Genomic DNA, 21523 nt, shown 5'->3' with positions numbered 1-21523 from the left:
GAACGTTAGTAATTTTGATGGTAAAAAAAAAGTTTTTATGAACAAATTTAGAGTAAAAAAAGGACGTTCTTGGAACTTTTTTGGAATTTTTTTTTGTTATATAAAAAATTCAAAAGTAATCATTTTTGAACTATTTTTACATATTTCTAGAACGTCTTTAGTCTACGAAAGATGCAAAAGTATTGATTTTGGAATGTTTTAGAATGGCCTTTTTTAGTCTATAAAAAAGTCAAAAGTGATGATTCTGGAACTTTTTTGGAATGTCCATATAAAATTTCAAAAAAGTTCCAAAAACGTCTTTTTTTTACTCTAAATTTGCTCATAAAAACTTTTTTTTTACCATCAAACTTACTAACGTTCCAAAAAAGTTCCATTCGAAATTCTAATCTGTCTTATTATTAGAAGTTCCACATGCTGAGTCTTTTTGGAACGAACTTTTTTTTACACGGGACGTCCCCCCACTTTTTAAAAATTTTCAATGACTTTCAACTGTCAACTGAATTATTATATATTATAAATTTATCAATTAATTAAAAACGAAAATTACTTGCAGTTGATATCAATAGGGAGATGAACAAAATTTGTAGAATAAATTTCAGTAAAATCTTCATGTCAATTTTATAATTCGAATTTTCAAATTTTATAGGCTAAAATTTATTTATTAATTTTCTTTTAACTCCCAGTTGATATCAACTGTAAGTAATTTTTAAAAATTCTATCTATTTAATCTATCTCCGTAAAATTGCAGCTGCGTTGCCTTTTTTTCAATTAATAAAATTTTAATACTGTTATGACAGTTGAAAGTCATTGCATACTTTCAAAAAATGGGGGAGGGGTGTCGGAGAATGCCCTTAAGTTTCTAGATATTCAAATAAATGGAATTTTTTTTATTATGAATTTAAAAAATGAGTGAATGTAGCAGACACCCGACAAATTTTAAATTATAAAGAAATAAAGTAAATAAAGTAAATAAAAAAAAATTAATATTTATAAAAAATGCACTTATTAATTTCAAAATTTTTTAAATGCGCATTTTTTAAAAATCTTATTTTATTAATTATTTACTCTATTTATTAATAATTTTAAATTTGACGTCTGCTACATTCACATTCATATTTTTAAATACGATTTTAAATTGAATATATTAAATAATAATTTTGATACTCAATTATGAGCAAAATTTTGTTGAGTAAATATTTAAACCTATTATTAATTATTTTTTTATATATTTATTTACTTATATGTTTATATTTTTGTAGGCCACGTACTCTGCACGATTGCGAATGGTATTGGGGCAACATAACGAGAGACGAAGTGAATGAAATGATGATTGATGCACCAGATGGTACATTTTTAGTACGTAATGCATCTTCTAAAGGCGGTGAATACACACTGACATTACGGAAAGGCAGTACGAATAAATTGATTAAAATTTGTCACCGTAACGGGAAATATGGTTTTTCTGAACCATACAATTTTCATTCGGTAATAGAATTGGTCGATTATTATCGCAACTGCTCACTCGCACAGTATAATTCAACTTTGGATATTAAATTGCTGTATCCAATCTCTAAATTCCAACAGGTAATTTCATTAATAATAAATAAACAAATTAATTGAATAAACAAAACAGTAATTAATAATTTTTCAAAAAATACAAATATTTAGGACGATGAAATAGTGAGCAGTACTAAAGATATGCCGGATGTAATTCAAAAGTTTATTGATCTGAATAAAAAAGTTCAAGTGCAAGGTAAAAAATATCAAGAGTACTCGGATCTGTATCAGAGGACAGCGTACGAGGTGCAAATGAAACGTCAGGCCTTGGAAGCATTTTGTGAAGCCATTAAATTATTTGAAGAGCAGAGTAAACTCCAGGATAAGTATCAAGAAGAAGCCCAGCCTCACGAGATATCAACGTAAGTACATTTGATAAATAATTTTAAAACTCTACATCAGGATTATCATTTTTTTACCGCTATCTTTATTTTAATGATAATTATTTTTTTTTTTTATAATTGTAGATTGACTGATAATGCTGAGCTACTGAGAAGTAGATTAAAATCCTTGGAAGACAGTCGCGATCAGCTTGAAGATAGTTTAAGAACCCAAGTATCGTACAATCGTTCTCTTGAACGTGAAATGCACAAACTCAAACCAGATCTTATGTCACTTGCTCGTATGCAAGACAGATGTTCTGTGTATGTATTTATTTTTTTTCTATATAATTTATTATTATTATTAATATTAAGATATTGATTTTAAAGAACTCGCTAATTGTTGGTTTAATTTTTGTGCAGATGGTTGAGGAACCATGGAGTGAAACAGTCGAGAATCGATCAATTAACAAATCATACGCTGACAAATCCATTTGGTGGTGATTCGGGGCTGGGTGATTTGCAAGAGGTTGACTTGGAAGTACATTCAAACGAATCGACCTGGCTTTTTCTTGAAGGCTCGAGATCAGATGCTGATAGGTTACTGTCAGGACGACCTGATGGTACTTTCCTTGTACGTAAATCGAGAACTGGACAGTATGCTCTTTCAATAATGTAAGTATTTTATTTTTTTTTATTATTTAAAATATGGTCACTGTTTAAATTTAAAGAATTAAATATTCTTAAGCTTCCGAGGAAATTGAAGAGGAATTTTAATTAGTATAAAATACCGAGATGAGAGAACTGATCATTTTTAAACTCATTTTAAATGAGTTGTAGTTTTTAAGTTTAGTGTTGTTGTATAAATTATTTAATGCATATAATATTTAAATGATTATTGATTTGGACATATTTTTGATAATAGTTGATCAATTTTTGATTTCATTATGGCCAAAAGTTATTTTTGAAATTATATAATGTCTTGATTATTATATTAGAATATTTTAAAATGTGATTAAGATTTAATTAAATTAATAAAGTATAAAAACGTTGCGCTTCTTCTTTACTTTTTATTTCGTTTAATTATCGATTGATATAGATATATAAAATTTATGAGTGTAAATGTAGCAGACATCAGACAAATTTAAAATTATAAATAAATAGAGTAAATAATTAATAAAATTAAATTTTTTAAAAATGCGCATTTATAAAATTTTGAAATTCATAAGTGTGTTTTTTGTAAATTTTATTTTTTAATTATTCACTCTATTTATTTATAAATTTAAATTTGTTTGATGTCTGCTACATTCACACTCATATAAAATTCTCAATTTTTCAAATTAAACATTTTTAAATTACCCGCCTTTTTACTAAAATCGCCGCCATTTTTTTACCGCACCAATAGAGTCGCTAGTGGCTAACAAAGGGATTGGTCTTGAAACAAAAGAATGCTGTGTGCGTCGTCATACTCCATCGGTTTTGGGTTTATTCTATTTATTGTAATAACGAAAGTGATTTAAATCGTGAAAGGGAAAAAATTGTAGTTCGTAAACATCCAAAACTAGTTTAAAAAGAATCAGGTCGAGTCAGTGCGTTTTTTAAAAGTTATCGCGTTTAAAATCATCCGCACCTCCAACAGCTCAACCATTATTACCAAATATCGAAATTTGCGTTTGTCTCCAATCAAAAATGGCTTGGTATGAATATTTAAATTAATCCATTACTAATAGCGTCATAGTTGTTTACTACAATGTCTTTTTTTTTTTTTTTTTTTTTTCTTTCATTGTGGCATATTTATTTTACTGAAATAGTTTATTGAATAAAGTTTAAGTACGACTCTTGTTTCGTTATCATTGTTACGCGAGAATCGGAATTAAATTTTTAAAAAACGGCCGGTTATCAATTTTCCGATAATCAATTGGAAAACTTAATTAATATCATAAAGATTTACAATCAAATGAAGAAATATATGAATAATTTTGAAACTTAATTATTGATTGACATAAATATAATATTTTTAATTTTGCAAATTGAATTTTTTTAAATCGCCCGCCTTTTAAAAAAAGTCCGCCATTTTAATTACTGCCGCGCCAATAGAATCGCTAGTGGTTAACAGAGGGATCAGTCTTGAAACAAAAGAATGTCCGCGCGCGTCGTTATACTCCATCGGCTTCGGGTTTATTCTATTTATTGTAACTCACCGAAAGTGATTTAAATCGTGAAAGGGACAAATTTGTAGTTCATAAATATCCTAAACTAGTATAAAAAGAATCAGGTCGAGTCAGTGCGTTTTTTAAAAGTTATCGCGTCTAAAATTATCCGCACCTCCAACAGCTCAACCATTATCACCAAATATGAAAATTTTCGCTTGTCTGCGATTGAAAATGGCTTGGTATGAATATTTAAATTACTTTTCTACGAATAGCTTCATTACTGTTTATTAGAATTTCTTTTTTATGTGAGTAGTTTATTATATAAAGTTCAAGTACAACAACTTGTTAGTATCAATTGTTAGGCGGGAATCGGCATTAAATTCAAATAATGGCTGGTTATAAACTTTTTGATAGGCAATTTTCGAGTAGTTGTTGTATCATTTTTTTACTTTGCGTCACTAATGTGCTAAGTGATAGATTTTACACAAAAATTCAAAAATATTTCGTCCAATAATTTCCCTTCTCCATTAATTTAAATATTTTCAAAAAATAGGAGGGGGCGCCCAATAGCGTGTTCTGTTACTTGTCGTTGGCAGCTCGGAGCCAATTCGAAAAATTGTGACAGTGAACGAGATTTTCCGAATACTATATTTTATATAATTTGAATATATTGATTTCTGAAATGTTTCGCATATAAATGCTCGTATGTCAGCCAACAATCTTAGACTATCCCCCTATCCCCGGAACGATCCCTTAGGCAGTCGAATTAATGATACTGAAGTTAGCCGACGTCCAATAATTTTCGGATTTTTTTTAAGCGAGAAATTATAAAAAAAAAAAAATTTGAAAAAATTGCACCTGTAGTTTTTTAAATTTTCTACATGTGCATATTTTTATTTTATTTTTTTGCAATTGATTTGTTGAAAAACAAAAATTCAAAAATTGTTAAATGTCTGCTAATTTCAGGATCATGTCGAATTACATTAATTTTTTCATTTTCGTTGCGCGCAAAACGTTCCGATCTTCAGGTACATGAATAATTGACGCTCGAATATGAGTCGATTGACATTTTTCAAAATCATAATTTGTTTAGTTGAAAAAAATATTTTCTAGTAAGTTAATTAAGAAAAAAAAAAAAAATAATAATAATAGTAATCGTCATTGCAAAAAATGGTGATATTCCCATCTATTATATATAAATATAGAAAAAATAAGCTTAGACGTTAGTCAATTTTCAATTTTTGATGCGCAAGCAACCGAATACTCCATAAAAATCCGTTATCGCTAGTTATTAAATAAAAAAATTAAAAATAAGAGTAAAGTACAATATCGTTAAAGCACACAAATATAAACAGTGACTATAAGAAATAAAATAATTTTAAATTTAATTAATTAAATGTTGTATGACTTATGACTATTATTTTATTCATTGTTTCAGGTGTAATGGTACCGTGAATCATTGTATAATATACGCAACAGAAAGAGGATACGGTTTTGCAGAGCCGTACAATATTCACAATACGCTGAAAGATTTGGTGCTGCATTACGCGCAAAATTCGCTTGAGGAACACAACGAAAGTTTGAACACCACACTTCTGTACCCAGCACTGGCGCCCTTACCGAGCGTAAATCAGCGGCAACCTCAACAAATAATTTCGCAAAATCAAAATCAATTAGATATGGTAAACAGTCTGCGTATGGGCGGTTGATCGTTATCAACAACGCTCCTCGTGATTTAAATCATGTATTAATACATTTTATAAAAAAGAAACAAAAAAAGTTTATAATTACTGATCAAAGTAATAACTTGATCACGTGTATAGCTGTGAGTCCGCGAGGTGTGGATGATGGTTGTGAGATATGTGATGCTCAGAGATTTGTGATTACGGTTGCGGAGATTGATAAAGAGAAAAGTAATTGGTGGAGAAGATAAATAATAAATAAAAAAGGTAATAATGAGATACTATAAAAGTTTATTTCGTAAATAATTATTATTATCTTGCCGCTAATGAAGAAATCACTTGATAATAGTCTTTCCGATATTTAATTCCCAATAGTTTATTACTATCAATTTAAAACTAGACGCTATACTTTTAATTAACTTTAATTAACAGCAAAATCACAACAAATAATAACAATAATAAGTAAGATAATACTTATATATTACAATAGTAATTAAAAACTTGAGACATTTAAATAATTAAATGCGTTAATTAACAAACACAAAATGATATAGAGAAGATGAATAATTTTAATTGTCATCCTATCGAATTTTCTCCATCGTTACAACGAATTTCTATTGATTGCGAGGGGGATAATTTAATTTATTACGATAAAAAATAATAAATAATAATTAATTAATCAATTAATGATTAATTAATTGATACGTATAAATATAAATGCTGTGCCAGCCCTAAGTTGCGCATCCGATCGAGTACGCAAAACAAAAGGGTTTGTAGAATAACTGTCTGTGATTTTGGATCGATAAGACGAATTAAGGAGTTTTTTTTTGTTGCTTAATTATTTTTCAGCTTTTTATTTTCTCTCTCTCTATAAACCCAATTTATATTATTCTTGTGTTGAGCACAAGATTATAAAAATAATAATAAATTGTCCCTATAAATAATAAAATGTTTTTTTTTTATTAAACAAAGTAATAAAATAAATTTTTTTTATTTAGTAATTTTATTTGATAAGTAGAATCGCGCAAATATCGAAGAGTAAGAAAGTTTAGAGAATAGAGACTATCTCGTTAATTAAAAGTTACGAGAAAAATCTTTGTATCCATTTATTTGAGCAATCAGAAATATCTAACAGAGTTTAAATTATATAATAACATTTTTTTACGTGATAGCTGCTGTCCGGAGACAGTTTAATCAATTTATAAATAATTAATTAAATAAATAAAAATAATAAAGAAACAATAAATTAAATAAGTATGAGTATGAGACGAGTGTCAATGTACCAGACATCAGACAAATTTCGAATTATAAATAAATAGAGTAAATAATTTTTAAAAAAATATTTTAAAAAATGCACTTATTAATTTTTAAATTTTTAAAATGCGCATTTTTTTTAAATTTAATTTTTAAAATTATTTACTCGATTTATGAACAATTTTTAATTTGTCTGTCTGCTACATTCACACTCAGTATGAGTTAGAGGTAGAGAGAGAAAGAGAAATAATGACGATGTATTTATGGGTGCGTAAGCCCTCGAAGTTTTTTTAAAAGTTTTTTTTATTGTCATGTCATGTGTGTAATTAAATTATAATGAGCGCATTAAATAATTAATGCCTTGTGTTATTTCTGTTCGCGGGCATGATTATTGTACTCTAAATTAATATTTTTAAAATCTCAAGCGTTTTAAATTTGACAGTAAATTTTAAATAAATAATTTTTATAATAGTTTTGATATTACAGATTAGAATATAATTTTATACAAATTTTTTTACTTTGTAACTGTAATATTTTTAACTATTAATTTTTCTAAATTAGAAAAAATTGTCATTTTTTTTATTTATTAAATTTGCTTGAGAGTTAAAAATATTTATTTTGATATATAATTTTATTGTCAAATAAAAAATCATTTATTTAAATAATAATAATATTTATTATTATAATAATTATAAACTCGTGTCTTCAACGTCGCTAAGTCATGATTATCATTCTCAATATTTGTTGTATTGTCGACAAAAGATCTCAAACTTTGTGATAATCAAGTCCACATACATTAATATATAATAAACATTTTTTTACTGAGAAATTGTTCGTTTACAGAGCGGTCAGTAAACGCACAAGTGTATCAGTGACGAGAATGTTTTTAAAAAAAATTATTTTGAGACCGAATAATTCTCATACTAAATTATATTTAAAAAAAAAATAAAAATGTAAGTGCGCTTGATTTTTCACTTTACCAAAGTCACTGGAGATGGATTATAAAAAAAAAAAAATGGAATGAATGGATTTGTTTTTAATTGTAATTGATAAATGGGTTTTGTTATATTGTTTGTTAATGTTTTAATAATTAGAGAATGGTTATCTAAAGAACTGATCGAAGAACGACACGAGTTTATGTCTTGATGCCAGCGGGACGACGAGGATGAATAAAAAGTATGACAGCGGATAATAAATTGAATTTATAAATAAAATGTTTATTAAAAGTCAGTTGGGAAGGTCAGAAAAATTGTAATATATGTAAAATTATTATCAAAGATATTAATAATCTTTTAAATTGTAGTTATTAATTAGCTCATTTTTTCTACGTAAAAAAATTAACGAGTTTTATTAATTGATTTAATACTAGAATAAGTAAAGTCGATAGATTATTCCAAATAATAATTAATTTAAAAAAGAGAACAAATTTTTTTATGCCGAACTGGCATCGGTAGGCGTTGAACTCAATCAGATATTTTTTTTATTTTCTCAAATAGATTTTTATAAATTTGAGCACAACGTTATTGCCTCTGCAATAATTTTTAATTGATTGATTGATTGATTAATTAATGAGTAATGATAATGATAATGATTAAATCACGCATTGGATAAGCTTTAAGAGATGGAATATCAAATGTGTCGGGACTCGTGATATTTAAAATATAACCAGAGGCTCTTTAAGGTGCTCTTGTGATGAACAAAAAATAATTAAATTAAATAATTATAAATAAAATATAATAAGCGACTAAAAATATTTAATGGATTTTTTAAAAACAAACTAAAATAGTTATAAAGATTAACAATAATAATATTAATAATTAATTATTAATAATAATTATGATAATAGTAATATTAAATATTAATAGTAATGGACGTAAGACGAAAGTAATTATGTAAAATTTGATTATAATTGTGCAGTTTGCCGAAGGGCTTTTCAACAATGAAAAAATCCTTCCATTAATTAATATTATAATACCGAATTCTGGTTTGTAATGATCTCAATTGTCGACGTCGCAATAGAGTCGACATTAAAAAAAAAAAAAAAAAAAAAAAAAAAATAATAAATAATAAAAAATTAAAATTATTTCCTTGCTAACATGTACACATATTCATATTTAATATAGATGAGAGTTTTCATATAATTATGTCACATACCTCGTCGTCCTATTGTGTAAACAACAAAGAATATATATATATATTAATATGTATATATATATTCAGTAATTGTAAAAAAAATTTATGAAAAGCAACAAAAAAATTCTATATATATATACATATATATTTACATATATACTATATTTTTACTTACTTTCAAGAAAATTTAACCGTTCAATTATTTATAAATATAACACATATATTTAGACGCGTAGAATCATATTGTCATTGACTATCTGCAGGTTCGGGAATAATTTTTTTTATTTAAATTGTAAATTTTTTTAAATTTTTTAACTCTTGTGAAAAATAAATTTGGAAATTTAAATTTATTAGAATTTTTAATGGAATTTTATATTTCATTTTAATTATTTTTAATTGGATAAAGTTTTCTGATATATGTAGAAGTTCTTATTTATTATGAAAAAAAATTTTTAGGTTTTTTTTAAATTGTTTTTTATTTACTTGCAATTTCATACAATTATTTTTTTTGTATTGATAAAAGACCTAGTATCTTATCAGGAAACTAGTCCGCGATCACTTCATGTATTTGTATATCTATATTTAGTAAAATTTAGTAAATGTAGATATAAAAATATATGACTGATCGGGTACTAGTTCCCTGATCAGGGGTGTGCCGTCGACTGATCCCAAAAATTTTATACCACGACAAGTGATCCCTAAAAATTGATCCCATCAACGATTGCTCGTCAATTGATTTTCATCAACTAATTTACATAATTTATCAATTTTTATTTACAACAGTGAATTTTAATTACTCATGTCATAGTAATTAATTATTTTATGAATTTGTCAGTGAGATCAGTTGTCTGTAGGATCCATTATCGTATGATTACTTGTCGGGGATCAGTTGTCATGGAACCCTGATCAGGTACTGGGTCTTTTACTTTATAATATATTTTTAATAATTTTGAAAATAAATAGTTTTTAACATTTTATTTTAGTCAAAGTATTAAAAAAATTAACAAGCAATGATAAAAAAAAAATTTTATCGTTAATAATTTTTTTGATTGATGTAGACCTACTAATTTTTCCAATTAATTTTCTAATGGATAGATTATTTTTTAAAAAATCATATAATTTTTTTACACTTAAAAATATGAGACACCGCAGAAGTAACGCGAATTTTTTTGTAAAATATTTTAGTTCGTTATCACAGAACGTTTAGATTAGAATTTTTATGCTCAGTAAATATTAGATTATAACATCCCGACACCGAGTACATGATAAAATTTTTTTCACTTATTAAATGTTATAATTAATTTCTCATATAATTTCAAATAAAAATTCATAGTTTCACTTACAGTTAAAAGATATTTGAATTTAAAATATCAAAGTCCCGCTCTGAATACTAATTGAATTGTCAATATTATCGATGATAATAAAAACGATAAATAAATAAATAATTGTTCGCGTGCCTGCATTGACAGTCACAAACTTTCATCGAATATGTAGAGACTGATACCGAGCACTTTCCACATTCTCCAGTACATTTAAATTGCATGACAAACGATCAATTTTTACTTTCATGTCATGTTACACCCACTCATGCATCTATATAAATATTAAATAATAGTACTATACATATTAATAATAATAGTAATAAAAAGTACTCATATTATAAAACTAAAAAGAGTTGTAACAGATAAAACGTAATCTACTATTTCCAATAGATAAAAAAAACTAAATTAATGAATGTGGGATTCATCTATTGCTCGCGGTCGAATATTCAAAAAAATTAAAATTTATGCTTTTTCATAGACGTATATACATATGAATATATATAATATATACGTATGTATCGCTCTGGTATGAACCAACTATCGAAATTACTTTTCTCATGCCGGGTAACTAATTTTGCCCGCGGTTATTCATCCCGAGTGTTTTCGAGCGCGAACGTTTAAATTCTAAATAGAATTTAAAAAAAAAAAAAAAACAGCGCTCACTAGGGATTGGGAAATTTTTTTTTTTAAAGAGTATTGAAAAATTAGTGCAATCGACTACAGTTGAATCATGCCCAAGGCTTAAATATCATAATGTAAATATTATAAATGACGCGACTATTTTTCATCTCGATGACCATTTTTATTAATCGATTATTATTTTTTTTTCATTTAATTTTATAACAAAAAAAAATATATATATATAAATATATATATATATTATTGTATATTTATGAACCATCATTAATATATACGTGTATAATCGTTATTATTTCCGCAGACATGATCGTTGAGTTAATTTCAACTTTTATGTCATAAAAAAAATATATATAAATATAAATAAAAATACAAATAAATATATAAATATAAATAATAAGTAATGACATTGTCATTGTGTATAATATCTACATTAGATGATTATTAATTAAAACTATTGTGAAAAAAAAAATTAAAATAAAAAAAAAAAAAAAAAAAACGCGATGTAAGAGAAATTGGAAAAAATCCTCCGGGAGCTGATGACCTTTTTCAAGGTACTTTGATATCAGGGTGGATTATTAATAAATAACGAATTTTCATGCCAATGGCACTTGATACAAAAATAGTAAAAAAATTTTTTGATATCGAACAATCTAATTGTTGATGACTTTTATTACAAGAAATAAATTGAGGCAAATTCAAAAAGTAGATCCGTACAGAAATTAATAGATATATCGTAAATATTTTATGTACTCTAAACCAACACTAAATTGTACCAAGAAAAAATATAATTGCTCAGAATAAAATTTTTTTTATATGATAATTAATTTTTTCAAAAAATTTGGTGATGAAAATTTATATTTATTTTTGCGGCTCAAGAATAGAATATTTTTATTTTTGTCGAGGAATTATTGAGACGAGAATGTATTTGATAATTATCAAAAAATTGAGTTTTTTAATCAATAAATATTTATTAATAAAAGTATTTTTTTTTTCTAAGTATACAATTACATTTTTTTTTGACCAGATAATTTGTTGATGAATTCATATTTTAAATGACAGTCTGTAATTAACTCATTAATTTATCAAAAGCTGGAAATTAAAAGTTTTTAAACCGATTTATATTTTTGAAGGGAGAAAATCAAAATTTTTTTAAATATTTTGTTATCAATTAATTCAAACTGCTTGTATATATTAATAGTATGAAAGTACCGCGTAAAATTTTTAGTACTTGAGCATTATATTTTCAAATACGAAAAAAAAATTTTATTCAAATTTTAACAATATCACAATTAAAAAAAAAAAACACCCATTATATAAAAACTTTTAGTCTTTGATTTGATATTTTTTATAATAATAAATATGAAAAGATCAGCAGATTATCAGCAGAAGTCTATGATACTAAAGTTAGCCGACGTCTAATAATTTTTGGATTTTTTTTTAAAACAATAATTTATAAAAAAACAATATTTGAAATAATTGCACCTATAGTTTTTTTAATTTTCTACATGTGCATATTTTTAGTTTCTTTTTTTTTTTAAATTAAATTGTTAAAAATGAAATTCGAAAATTTTAAATTGACTGCTAACTTCAGAATCATCAACTTTAGGATCATATAAATTTATATTTATTATAAATTTAAGAACATTTTGTAATTCATGGGATTAAAAAAATTTTCGTTACTCGTATGATAAAAGCTGCGCCATTTTGTTAAGTTGAGTCAATGAATTTTTCTAAAATTAATTATGAATACAAAAAATATGTCATTAAGTATTCAGTAAAAGTACTCGACTTTTCCCAATTTAATTGTAAAAATTATGTAAAATATAATAAAAAATAAATGACCATTTTAATTGAAAAAATTAAAAAAAAAAGTATAAAATTTTTCCACAAAGTAAAAAATTTATACTGAACTAATAAATATATTTACGATAGATTTATAAATTTTTGTAAGATAAAAAAAAGTTTGAATGAATTTGTAAAATAAATTGTCATCAGTGATGATATTAATAAATATTTAAATAAATTGATCGTATTGTCTTTTCGGACGGAGGAAAATAATATTATAAAACGTTGCCTTAGCTTTTTGTACAAGTCAAGCATTGTAGTGGATAAATATGATGCTTGAGTAAGTCGACATGTACGTGACTGTACATTGACTGAGAGATTAAGTATTGGAAGGAGGCAATTTTTTTTTTTTTATTTTATTTTATATTATATTATTTTTTTAAAAAGTGATAGATGGTAACAAAAAAAAACACTTGTGCATTCTTGTGGTGTACGGAGTTGAGGCGAAGTATAAATATAAATAATTAATAAATTAATTAAATGTTTTTGTTAAGATAATCGAATAAAAGACAGCGTATTGTCGACTATGAACATGGATAATTAATAAAATTGATGACAGCAGATTGCAATTACGGTACGCGGAGAAAAATGGGCTTAAGATATTTACGAATTTTTATTATGCTGTCGATTGAACTTTGAACAGGAAATTGAGTCTCCAAAAAATTATTACGCTACACTACAAAAAAATATTCTAGGCTTAAAACTTAATGATCCTGACGTTAGAAGACCATTAAAAATTTTTGGATTTTTTTAACAAATCGAATAAAAAAAAAATATGCACATCTAGAAAATGAAATAAATTATAGGTGCAATTTTTTCAAATATTTTTTTTTTATAATTTGTTGTTTCGAAAAAAAAATTCAAAAATTATTAGACGTCGGTTAACTTTAGTATCATTAATATTTATTGATAAATTGTAGGGATGTGCGAATAGTTCGAACTTATGAATTATTCGTAGCGAATCGATTCGAACTTCGAATGGGATAGTTCGAAATTTCTAATAATTCGTAAGTTTTCGAATTATTAGAAAATTGTGTACCTGAAGATCCGAATGTTTTTCGCGAAACGAAATGGAAAATAAAAAATCTACTGGATCTAGATTTCCGAAATGTTTCACATGGGTGCTAAAATGTCAGCCAAAAACTGCAGCAAGTCAATTTTAGGCAGTCAAATTACATACATTTTTTAAATTTTCGTCGCGCGAAAAACGTTCCGATCTTCAGGTACATAGAAAATTCACAAATAATTCAAAGATTTTCTTTTGAATGACTTAAAATTGTATAATTTTTCGAATAATCCAAATTAGTATCTGAGGTAAATTGAGCTTAGACACGAATGTTTTTGGTTACTGTAAAAACTAAGCTTTCCATTGAATAAAAATTGAATATTTTAAAGCTGACCAAAATTTTCTTGATTCAAATCGAGTAGAGTTACCACTCTCTAAATCTGAAACAGTGAAAACCACTAAAAAGTAGTGTATATACACTGTTTCAGATTTAGAGAGCAATAAATCATTAACTCGGATAATTTTTAAATTGTCGAATAATTTGAAAAGTTATGAAAAATTCGAAAAGATTCGAATAATTTGAAGTTACGAATAATTATAGTAGAAAATGAAAAATTTCTAGAGGGTCACAGTAATAATTATAGCGGAGCATAATAATTTATTGACGACTCAACTTCCTGTTTAATTTTGGTCGACAGCATAATTAAAAATCGTCCATTTTCTGTCTCCATTTTTCTCCGTGTAATTTTGAACGGCTAAGATGATCATCTTTATCGATCGATTGATTGTTGAATAAACTCGTGCGGTATCTTATTAATTAAAATAAATATTTAAACGAGTAAGCCTTGCAGCAAACGTGCATATACATAACAATATATGATCATGATCACAGATAATCAAATAATTCATAAAACTATAGTGTTATCACTAGTGACATTAGATTATAGTAATTCATAAAATTATAATACGTATCATCCGAAATAATTTACTTTTTTTTTATGTTACGACTTGAAGATCAAATATTAATAATCAATAATAATTATAATATTAATATAATAATAATCTAGTTAACGGATTAATTACTAATAATAATTATTAAAATTGTAACACCAATTAATTATCATGGGTATGGTAATATATTGATCATTAATAAGAGATTAATCGATTTATTATTGTGATCAATATTCTCTTGTACAAACCTGCGATAATAATAATTGTCCAGTACGTGATGTATGTTTACCGATAAGCCAACTATCTAGTTTGCGATTATTAATTTCAAGTTTGTGGTTTACGAAAGAATGTCAATGCATCTCTACTCTTAGATTTATTGTCGAACCAATAATCATTATTGTTATTATTTTTTTTAAATAATAATAATAATAATGATATACACTGTAAAAAGTACGGAGTAAATTCGGAGTGATTGCGGATTATATTTTAATTCGAATTCACTTTACTCGGAGTTCCGGAGTTTTAAAAAAATCACTTCGCATAAGGATGAGTGAATAGGGATTTTTTCATGGGCGGAGTGATTTCGGAGTGACGCGGATTTTTTTTAAATCCGCATTCACTCCGTCAGAAGTTTTAATACTCAAATAAATTTATAATTAATAGAAACAGCTGTTGATTAAAAACATAATTATTTCTATAAATAATTCATTCAGATATTAATAATTAAACTTAAAATATTATGTTTTTAATTTATAAAATGTTTTAGTAACTCACTAAATTATAATTTCATATATGAATCGTTTATTTGAGAAGCCCCAGAAGTCAGGTGTTTTACAAAATTGGGTTTTTTTGCATTTTTGGGTTCTTTGGATGTCCCTCCATAGAAATCAATCAAAATATGCATCAAATCAGCGTTTAAAAAAAAAATTAACGGGGTGACAGCAATTTCATTTAATTGAGAAACCCCACAAGTCAATGATTCAAGTAAACATATGCAGTTTTAGTTTCACAGAATTATAATTTTTTTTTTTTTTTTATTTAAAATTCGCGCTTTTTTGGGAAATTAATTTCAAATGTTGTTTTATTGTTGACTGTTATATGACTAATTAAAATGTTTAAATTAATTATAATTTTTTGTAATTTCTGAGTTTCAGAGTTCAAATACATGTTTAATACTTCATTTTATCAGTCTAATAAATGATTTGAGTGGAAACATTTAAAAAAATAATGATTTTATAACTTTCTTTCCGTTTGGTTGAGAAACCCCATAAGTCAATCAACTTTAAATAATTTTTTTAAATAGTTTCAGTTAAAAAATTAAATTTTTCTTGTTGGAGTCTTTTTCAGAGACGCTAACATTATTGTATTTAATTATTTATTTATTATTTTAATGTCAAGTTGTTCCAAAGAAATGTTTTTTGTGTTTCCTAAAAAATTTTGTTTTCTCAAATAAACGATTCATATATAAAACATAGTGAAAATATTAAATTATTGAGTAGCTATAGTGACATAGTTTTTCGAGAATATTTTATATTTCGGTACAATATGAAATGTTATCTCGTGGGGTCCCAAGTCAAAAAACAAATTCGTATTTAAGTCTCAAAGTTCTCAATGAGGTTTTTGAGGATCAATTTAGAATTTTAAGATTTTACCATTTTGAGGACTAAACTGGTATAACATAGTCTGGATTAGAGCCTCAAAATACTCAAAACATACAGGAATAATTTTATCCACATTTGAACCTCAAAAGTCTCATTCGACGTATTCTCTCCCCTCCCCTTTCTATCTTATATTTTTCAAAGTCCGAAATATAACTGTTCATTCATTGAGGATTTTGAGGTCTTACTTATAATTTTAAATTGATAAATTATTCGCATTTAGACCTCATAGTTCTTATTGAGGATTTTTAGTACCAAAGTAGAGTTACTTTCTGAGCGGCAAATAAAACATCAAAGAAATTGAGGCTTTTGAGGACCAAACTAGAATTTGCTTTTTGACTTGGGATGGTTGATGTAAGTCTGAATTATATTTGTTCGTTTTGTTATCAGCTGCTTATAATTTTTAAAAATCATTTCGCGCGAATTTATGGAAAGGGAGCTCGTAATTATTTCCGTACTCAATATAAATGTAAAAATATCAAAGACCTAAGCTTACTATGAATTAGTAATTTTTTTTATAATTAATGTTTTACGAAACTCCCCTTCGGAGTGAAATTCACTTCGAGGGAATTAAATAATTTAAAAAATCATCCACTCCGCGATAACTCCGGATTCACTCCGCGAATTTTTTACAGTGTAAATAGCAACAAATAAAAATAAACTGATCTCTATAAAATAGATATTAAACAATGAAAATAAAAAAGGTTATTTATAATAAGCTATAAAAAAAAAACTGACGAATCGATAATTGAAGTCTGAGTGACTGCTGCAGGGCTAATTGCGGTTTAAAATAAATATGAGTGGGATAAAATATGACGAAGATTTTAAAAATAAAATCTTAATGAATATAAATAATGGGAAACAAAATTGTTTATGATTAAATAAGAGGAGTCATGATGAAAACAGTTAGAGAGCGTGAGAATGATTTAAGTAAATGAGGATAGAGAAATGAAAATGATTATTATTATGATAATGATAAGGTAGGATTTATCGATGCAATTATATGGTAATTTAAAAAAATAATTAAACAAATAAAAATGTACGCTGTCCTACTGTGATAAAACTTTTGTTTATGCATGTAAAATATATATACTACTATAATAGGTATTGAAAAAAATAAATAAATAAAATATAAAAAATAAAAAAAAAAAATAAATGAAAACAAAAAAAAATTATATCGTGTATGTATTGACTACATATTGTAAGAAATAATAAAATGTTGATTGTATTGACATTTTTTTGGACATTATTACATTTATGTAGATCTGTATGTACATCTATAGACGTACAACTGATAAGAGACGCTTGATTGCGTCGTGATTATTATTAATAATTAATAATAACACTATTATGATGATGGTGATGATGATGATAATGATGATGACGATTTATATGAACAAGATTGACGGTCGATTTATTAATGAATGTGAAAGTTAAGGTCTACACTGTAAAAAATTTTGAGTCCGCGACGTGACGTCAATGATTTGGTGTTAAAATTTTATGATACTGAAATTAGCCGACGTCTAATAAGATTTGGATTTTTTTTTAAAACAATAAATTATAATAAAAAAAATATTTCAGAAAATTTCACCTACAGTTTTTTTAATTTTCTACATGTGCATTTAGTTACTTTTTTTTAATTTTTGAAAAACAATCCGAAAATTGTTAATTGCTAACTCCAGGATCACAAATTTTCACTGACGGTGTGAAAGTTACACGACGCACGGTGTTGAATTTTAGAGTGTGAATTAGGACGTTTACATTTCCAATGGTGTGAATGTATAAGACCTATATTTCCAAGTCTATTTCTTCGACACTAAATATTCAATTTTTATTTAAAAATCTACGTCAATAATGATAATGAAGTACTAGTGCTGCAGTCTATGTATTGTTTGACAATTTTTAACTACAGTTTATATTATCAGACAATATTTTAGATAAAATTTGACCCAACGGTGTCAAAGAAGTCATTTATACCGTGTTAAAAGTACACCGCTTGATATTACACCGAAAAAATTTCACACCGAGCAGACAGCGTCAAGGGGAATTCTACAGTTTTTGTGACGCCGCTAAATGACTGCGAATTCCTGTAGAACTTGACGAAATAAGACTTTTTTGAATATGAAGAATAAACTTTTTCGATATCTCGCTTAGTTTTTGAGAGAAATGCGACGTTTTTCAAAAAAGAAAAAAAATTTCATAGATTTTAATATCTTCAATTTTTTTGTATTTTTTTCCGGAAGTTGCATTTAAAAACAAATATTTTGAAAAAAAAAAAAAACGTGTGAATTAGTCCATTTTTGAAAAAAAGTCTTCTATAAGAATTCGTGGTAATTTGGCGGTGCCATGGAACCGCGTTACGTCCCCGGGGACCATTTTCACACCTGAAATTTTTTACAGTGTACAAACACCGTTCGACGATGCAAACAGTCTTGAGACTGATGATTGAAAATAAATGAACAATAGCCGTATTTATTATCAAATTTCATAAAATTAAAACTAAAAATATATCAATGATTAATAAAAATATAATTTCCGGCCGAAAGTACAGTATTATCCTGAGCTTTAGGCTCTATATTTGATAATCATTGTATTTAAAAAATAAAACACTTCTCTGTCTACTATTAATAAAAGAAAATAATGAATAATAATAACAATAATGATAATGATAAATGATGATTAAGTAAAACAGTGCAATTTGTGATTTTCTGCTTTGCGTCCTATTGCTCTAAAATTCATCGAGAGCTTTTTTTATCAAAAAAAAAATTTTATGTCGAACGGTGCTTCATGATAGAATTAATTATGACATTTACTGAATAATTATTAGACAAAAGAAAATAAAATTTAATGAAATTATTCAAAATTTTTCAGGGCTGATAATTATTCAGTTAATGTTTACTTCAATTCTGGAGTGTGTGTTGGTCCATTTGTTTGCGCAAAGGAAGTAAAAATGATTAAAAAATAAAATAAAAAAACGAAAATGGCCATTGTCGTATTATAAATTTAATTTCGTAGGAATCAATCTGTAAAACCATTTATATTTGCATATGATTAATATGTTTTAATTATAAATACTGGTCTTTTTTATTACTAACCTTCCAGACAATCCACTTACAAAAAATAAAGAGACAAATTTCGTATAAAAATATTTGAAAATTTATTTTTATAAGAAATTTTATTCTGGGCAAGAATATTTGTCTTACATAAGTTTGCAATTTTTTTTCTAAGTTAAAAAAATTATTTTACGGTGTACTGGTAGTCTATTTACACTTTAAATGCAAAACCGACGTGTTTTCCGATCTTTAGAAACATTTATCTGGAAAACGAATATAGACAGCCGCAACTTTTTTCTTTAAATCGTAAAGAAAAATGTGAGTACGTGTTGCTTATCTTTTATTCAAAATTATTTTTAAATAACAAATTTTTCATTTCCCTAAAAAAATTATCGGTCAAAATATCGGTTATTGCAACAATAGATCAAAAAATTTTGAGAGTCTGATAATGAGTTTAATTACTCCAATTGGCGGGAAAAAAATGTAAAAATGAAGTTCGAGTATCGATTTTCTAAATTTATGGGTTTGGAAAATCTAAACTAATTATAGGGTCGTAAATGGGTCAGCGCCAGAAAATTAATAATCTTTTAGTTGTTAATTATAAAATAATTATCTGAGTATATCAGACATGAAAAAAAATCATCAAAACTCGATATTCACGACCGCTGATTTTGCTTGATTTAAAAGGCGCAATCTCCTTAAGTAGTTACAGATATTTATCATCAGACGGTATTAGCATTTCGTTTAAGGGGATACGCTACCGGACCTCTTTCTCACACTCAGAAAAATAAACGGGACTATCTCTGTTGCACTCGTTGAGTAAATGAGAATTTTAAAACAATTTTTCTCGGAGACGAATTAGAATTTTTGAAAATACAAAATTTCTAGCCCTCTGTTAAGGATTTAAAAAACGCTAAAGACTCTCTATTTTAGGGTTCTAGTGTTTGTCCGTAAATTAAATTGAATTGAAAATCGGTTACCGTTACCCCTTAAAGGGGACCACTAGTGTGAAATTTTGAAAGAACCAATTTCTTTTTTGTTGCATGCATCGATAGTCTATACCTTCAAAAATAAGATACTAAAATTTCTAGTGCATATCTCGAATAGATTTTTTGAGTTACAGCAATCTGAAGAGCAGCCGCTTATCGGTTTTCGAGAATACATTTTTCAAAATTGCTGCAGTTACAACTCGAAGACAAATCATCCGATCAATTTGATTCGAATTGCAGCTTCTTTTATGTATGTTTTTACGTACCATGAACCTCCAGTTTTCTGAACGAATCAAAAATGTAATTTTGGCAGACTAAACATCGAATTTTTGCGCGAAATTTGAAATTTTTTCTTGGCCCAAGGGTCATGGTACAGAAAATACCTTCTAGTTTAATAAACTCTTTGGTTCTTTTGATTTCCTGCACTGTGACGTCACTATCACTACAGCAGTGGGGAGACTTTGTTTTGGAGCGTTGGGAGATGTGTACCTAAAGATCCGAACGTTTTTAGCGAAACGAAAATAAAAAAACGACATGAAATGTAAAAAATTTACTGGATCTAGATTTCTGAAATGTTTCGCTTAGGTGCTAGAATGTCAGCCGAAAATTGCAGCCACCCCAAATTACCCCTTAAATCATCTTTAAGCAGTCAAATCACCTGAATTTTTTTAATTTCCATTGCGCGAAAAACTTTCCGATCTTCAGGCACATTTGGGAGATCGTGAATAATTCGCTGAATTTTGAATTTTTTGGTCCAAAAATTTTATCTTGAATTTATTATATATCCCCAAATATATCCTTCAAACATATATCATGAAAACATTTCATGCAGTAGTTTTCTTTAAAAAAATTCCCAAAAATCTTTTTTTTTCGGGCGGTCACACTAGTAGTCGCCCTTAAGTGGTACAAGTGCATTTACGTCAGACTTATAAATAACGAGTACTTGATTTATCAACTTGCT

General features: G+C 26.5%; 1 protein-coding gene across 6 annotated transcripts in view; it reads left to right on the top strand.

The window, feature by feature from the left end:
- Positions 1-19592, top strand: part of LOC130666941 (phosphatidylinositol 3-kinase regulatory subunit alpha) — a 73904-nt gene extending 54312 nt beyond the window's left edge. For 5 of the 6 annotated variants that reach the window (XM_057468284.1, XM_057468283.1, XM_057468282.1 and 2 more), the window contains 5 exons: positions 1260-1584; positions 1669-1919; positions 2025-2201; positions 2301-2552; positions 5469-19592. In XM_057468284.1, the coding sequence (XP_057324267.1) occupies positions 1260-1584; positions 1669-1919; positions 2025-2201; positions 2301-2552; positions 5469-5739 (1276 nt within the window). In that variant the 3' untranslated portion in view covers positions 5740-19592. Of the gene's footprint in view, positions 1-1259; positions 1585-1668; positions 1920-2024; positions 2202-2300; positions 2553-2625; positions 2806-5468 lie in introns of those variants that run through there. The other variant, XM_057468280.1, reaches the window with a different exon arrangement.
- Positions 19593-21523: the final 1931 nt, after the last annotated feature.

Source organism: Microplitis mediator, chromosome 4, assembly GCF_029852145.1.
Source record: "Microplitis mediator isolate UGA2020A chromosome 4, iyMicMedi2.1, whole genome shotgun sequence".
Taxonomy (NCBI): domain Eukaryota; kingdom Metazoa; phylum Arthropoda; class Insecta; order Hymenoptera; family Braconidae; genus Microplitis; species Microplitis mediator.
This window is presented reverse-complemented; position numbering and strand designations above follow the sequence as displayed.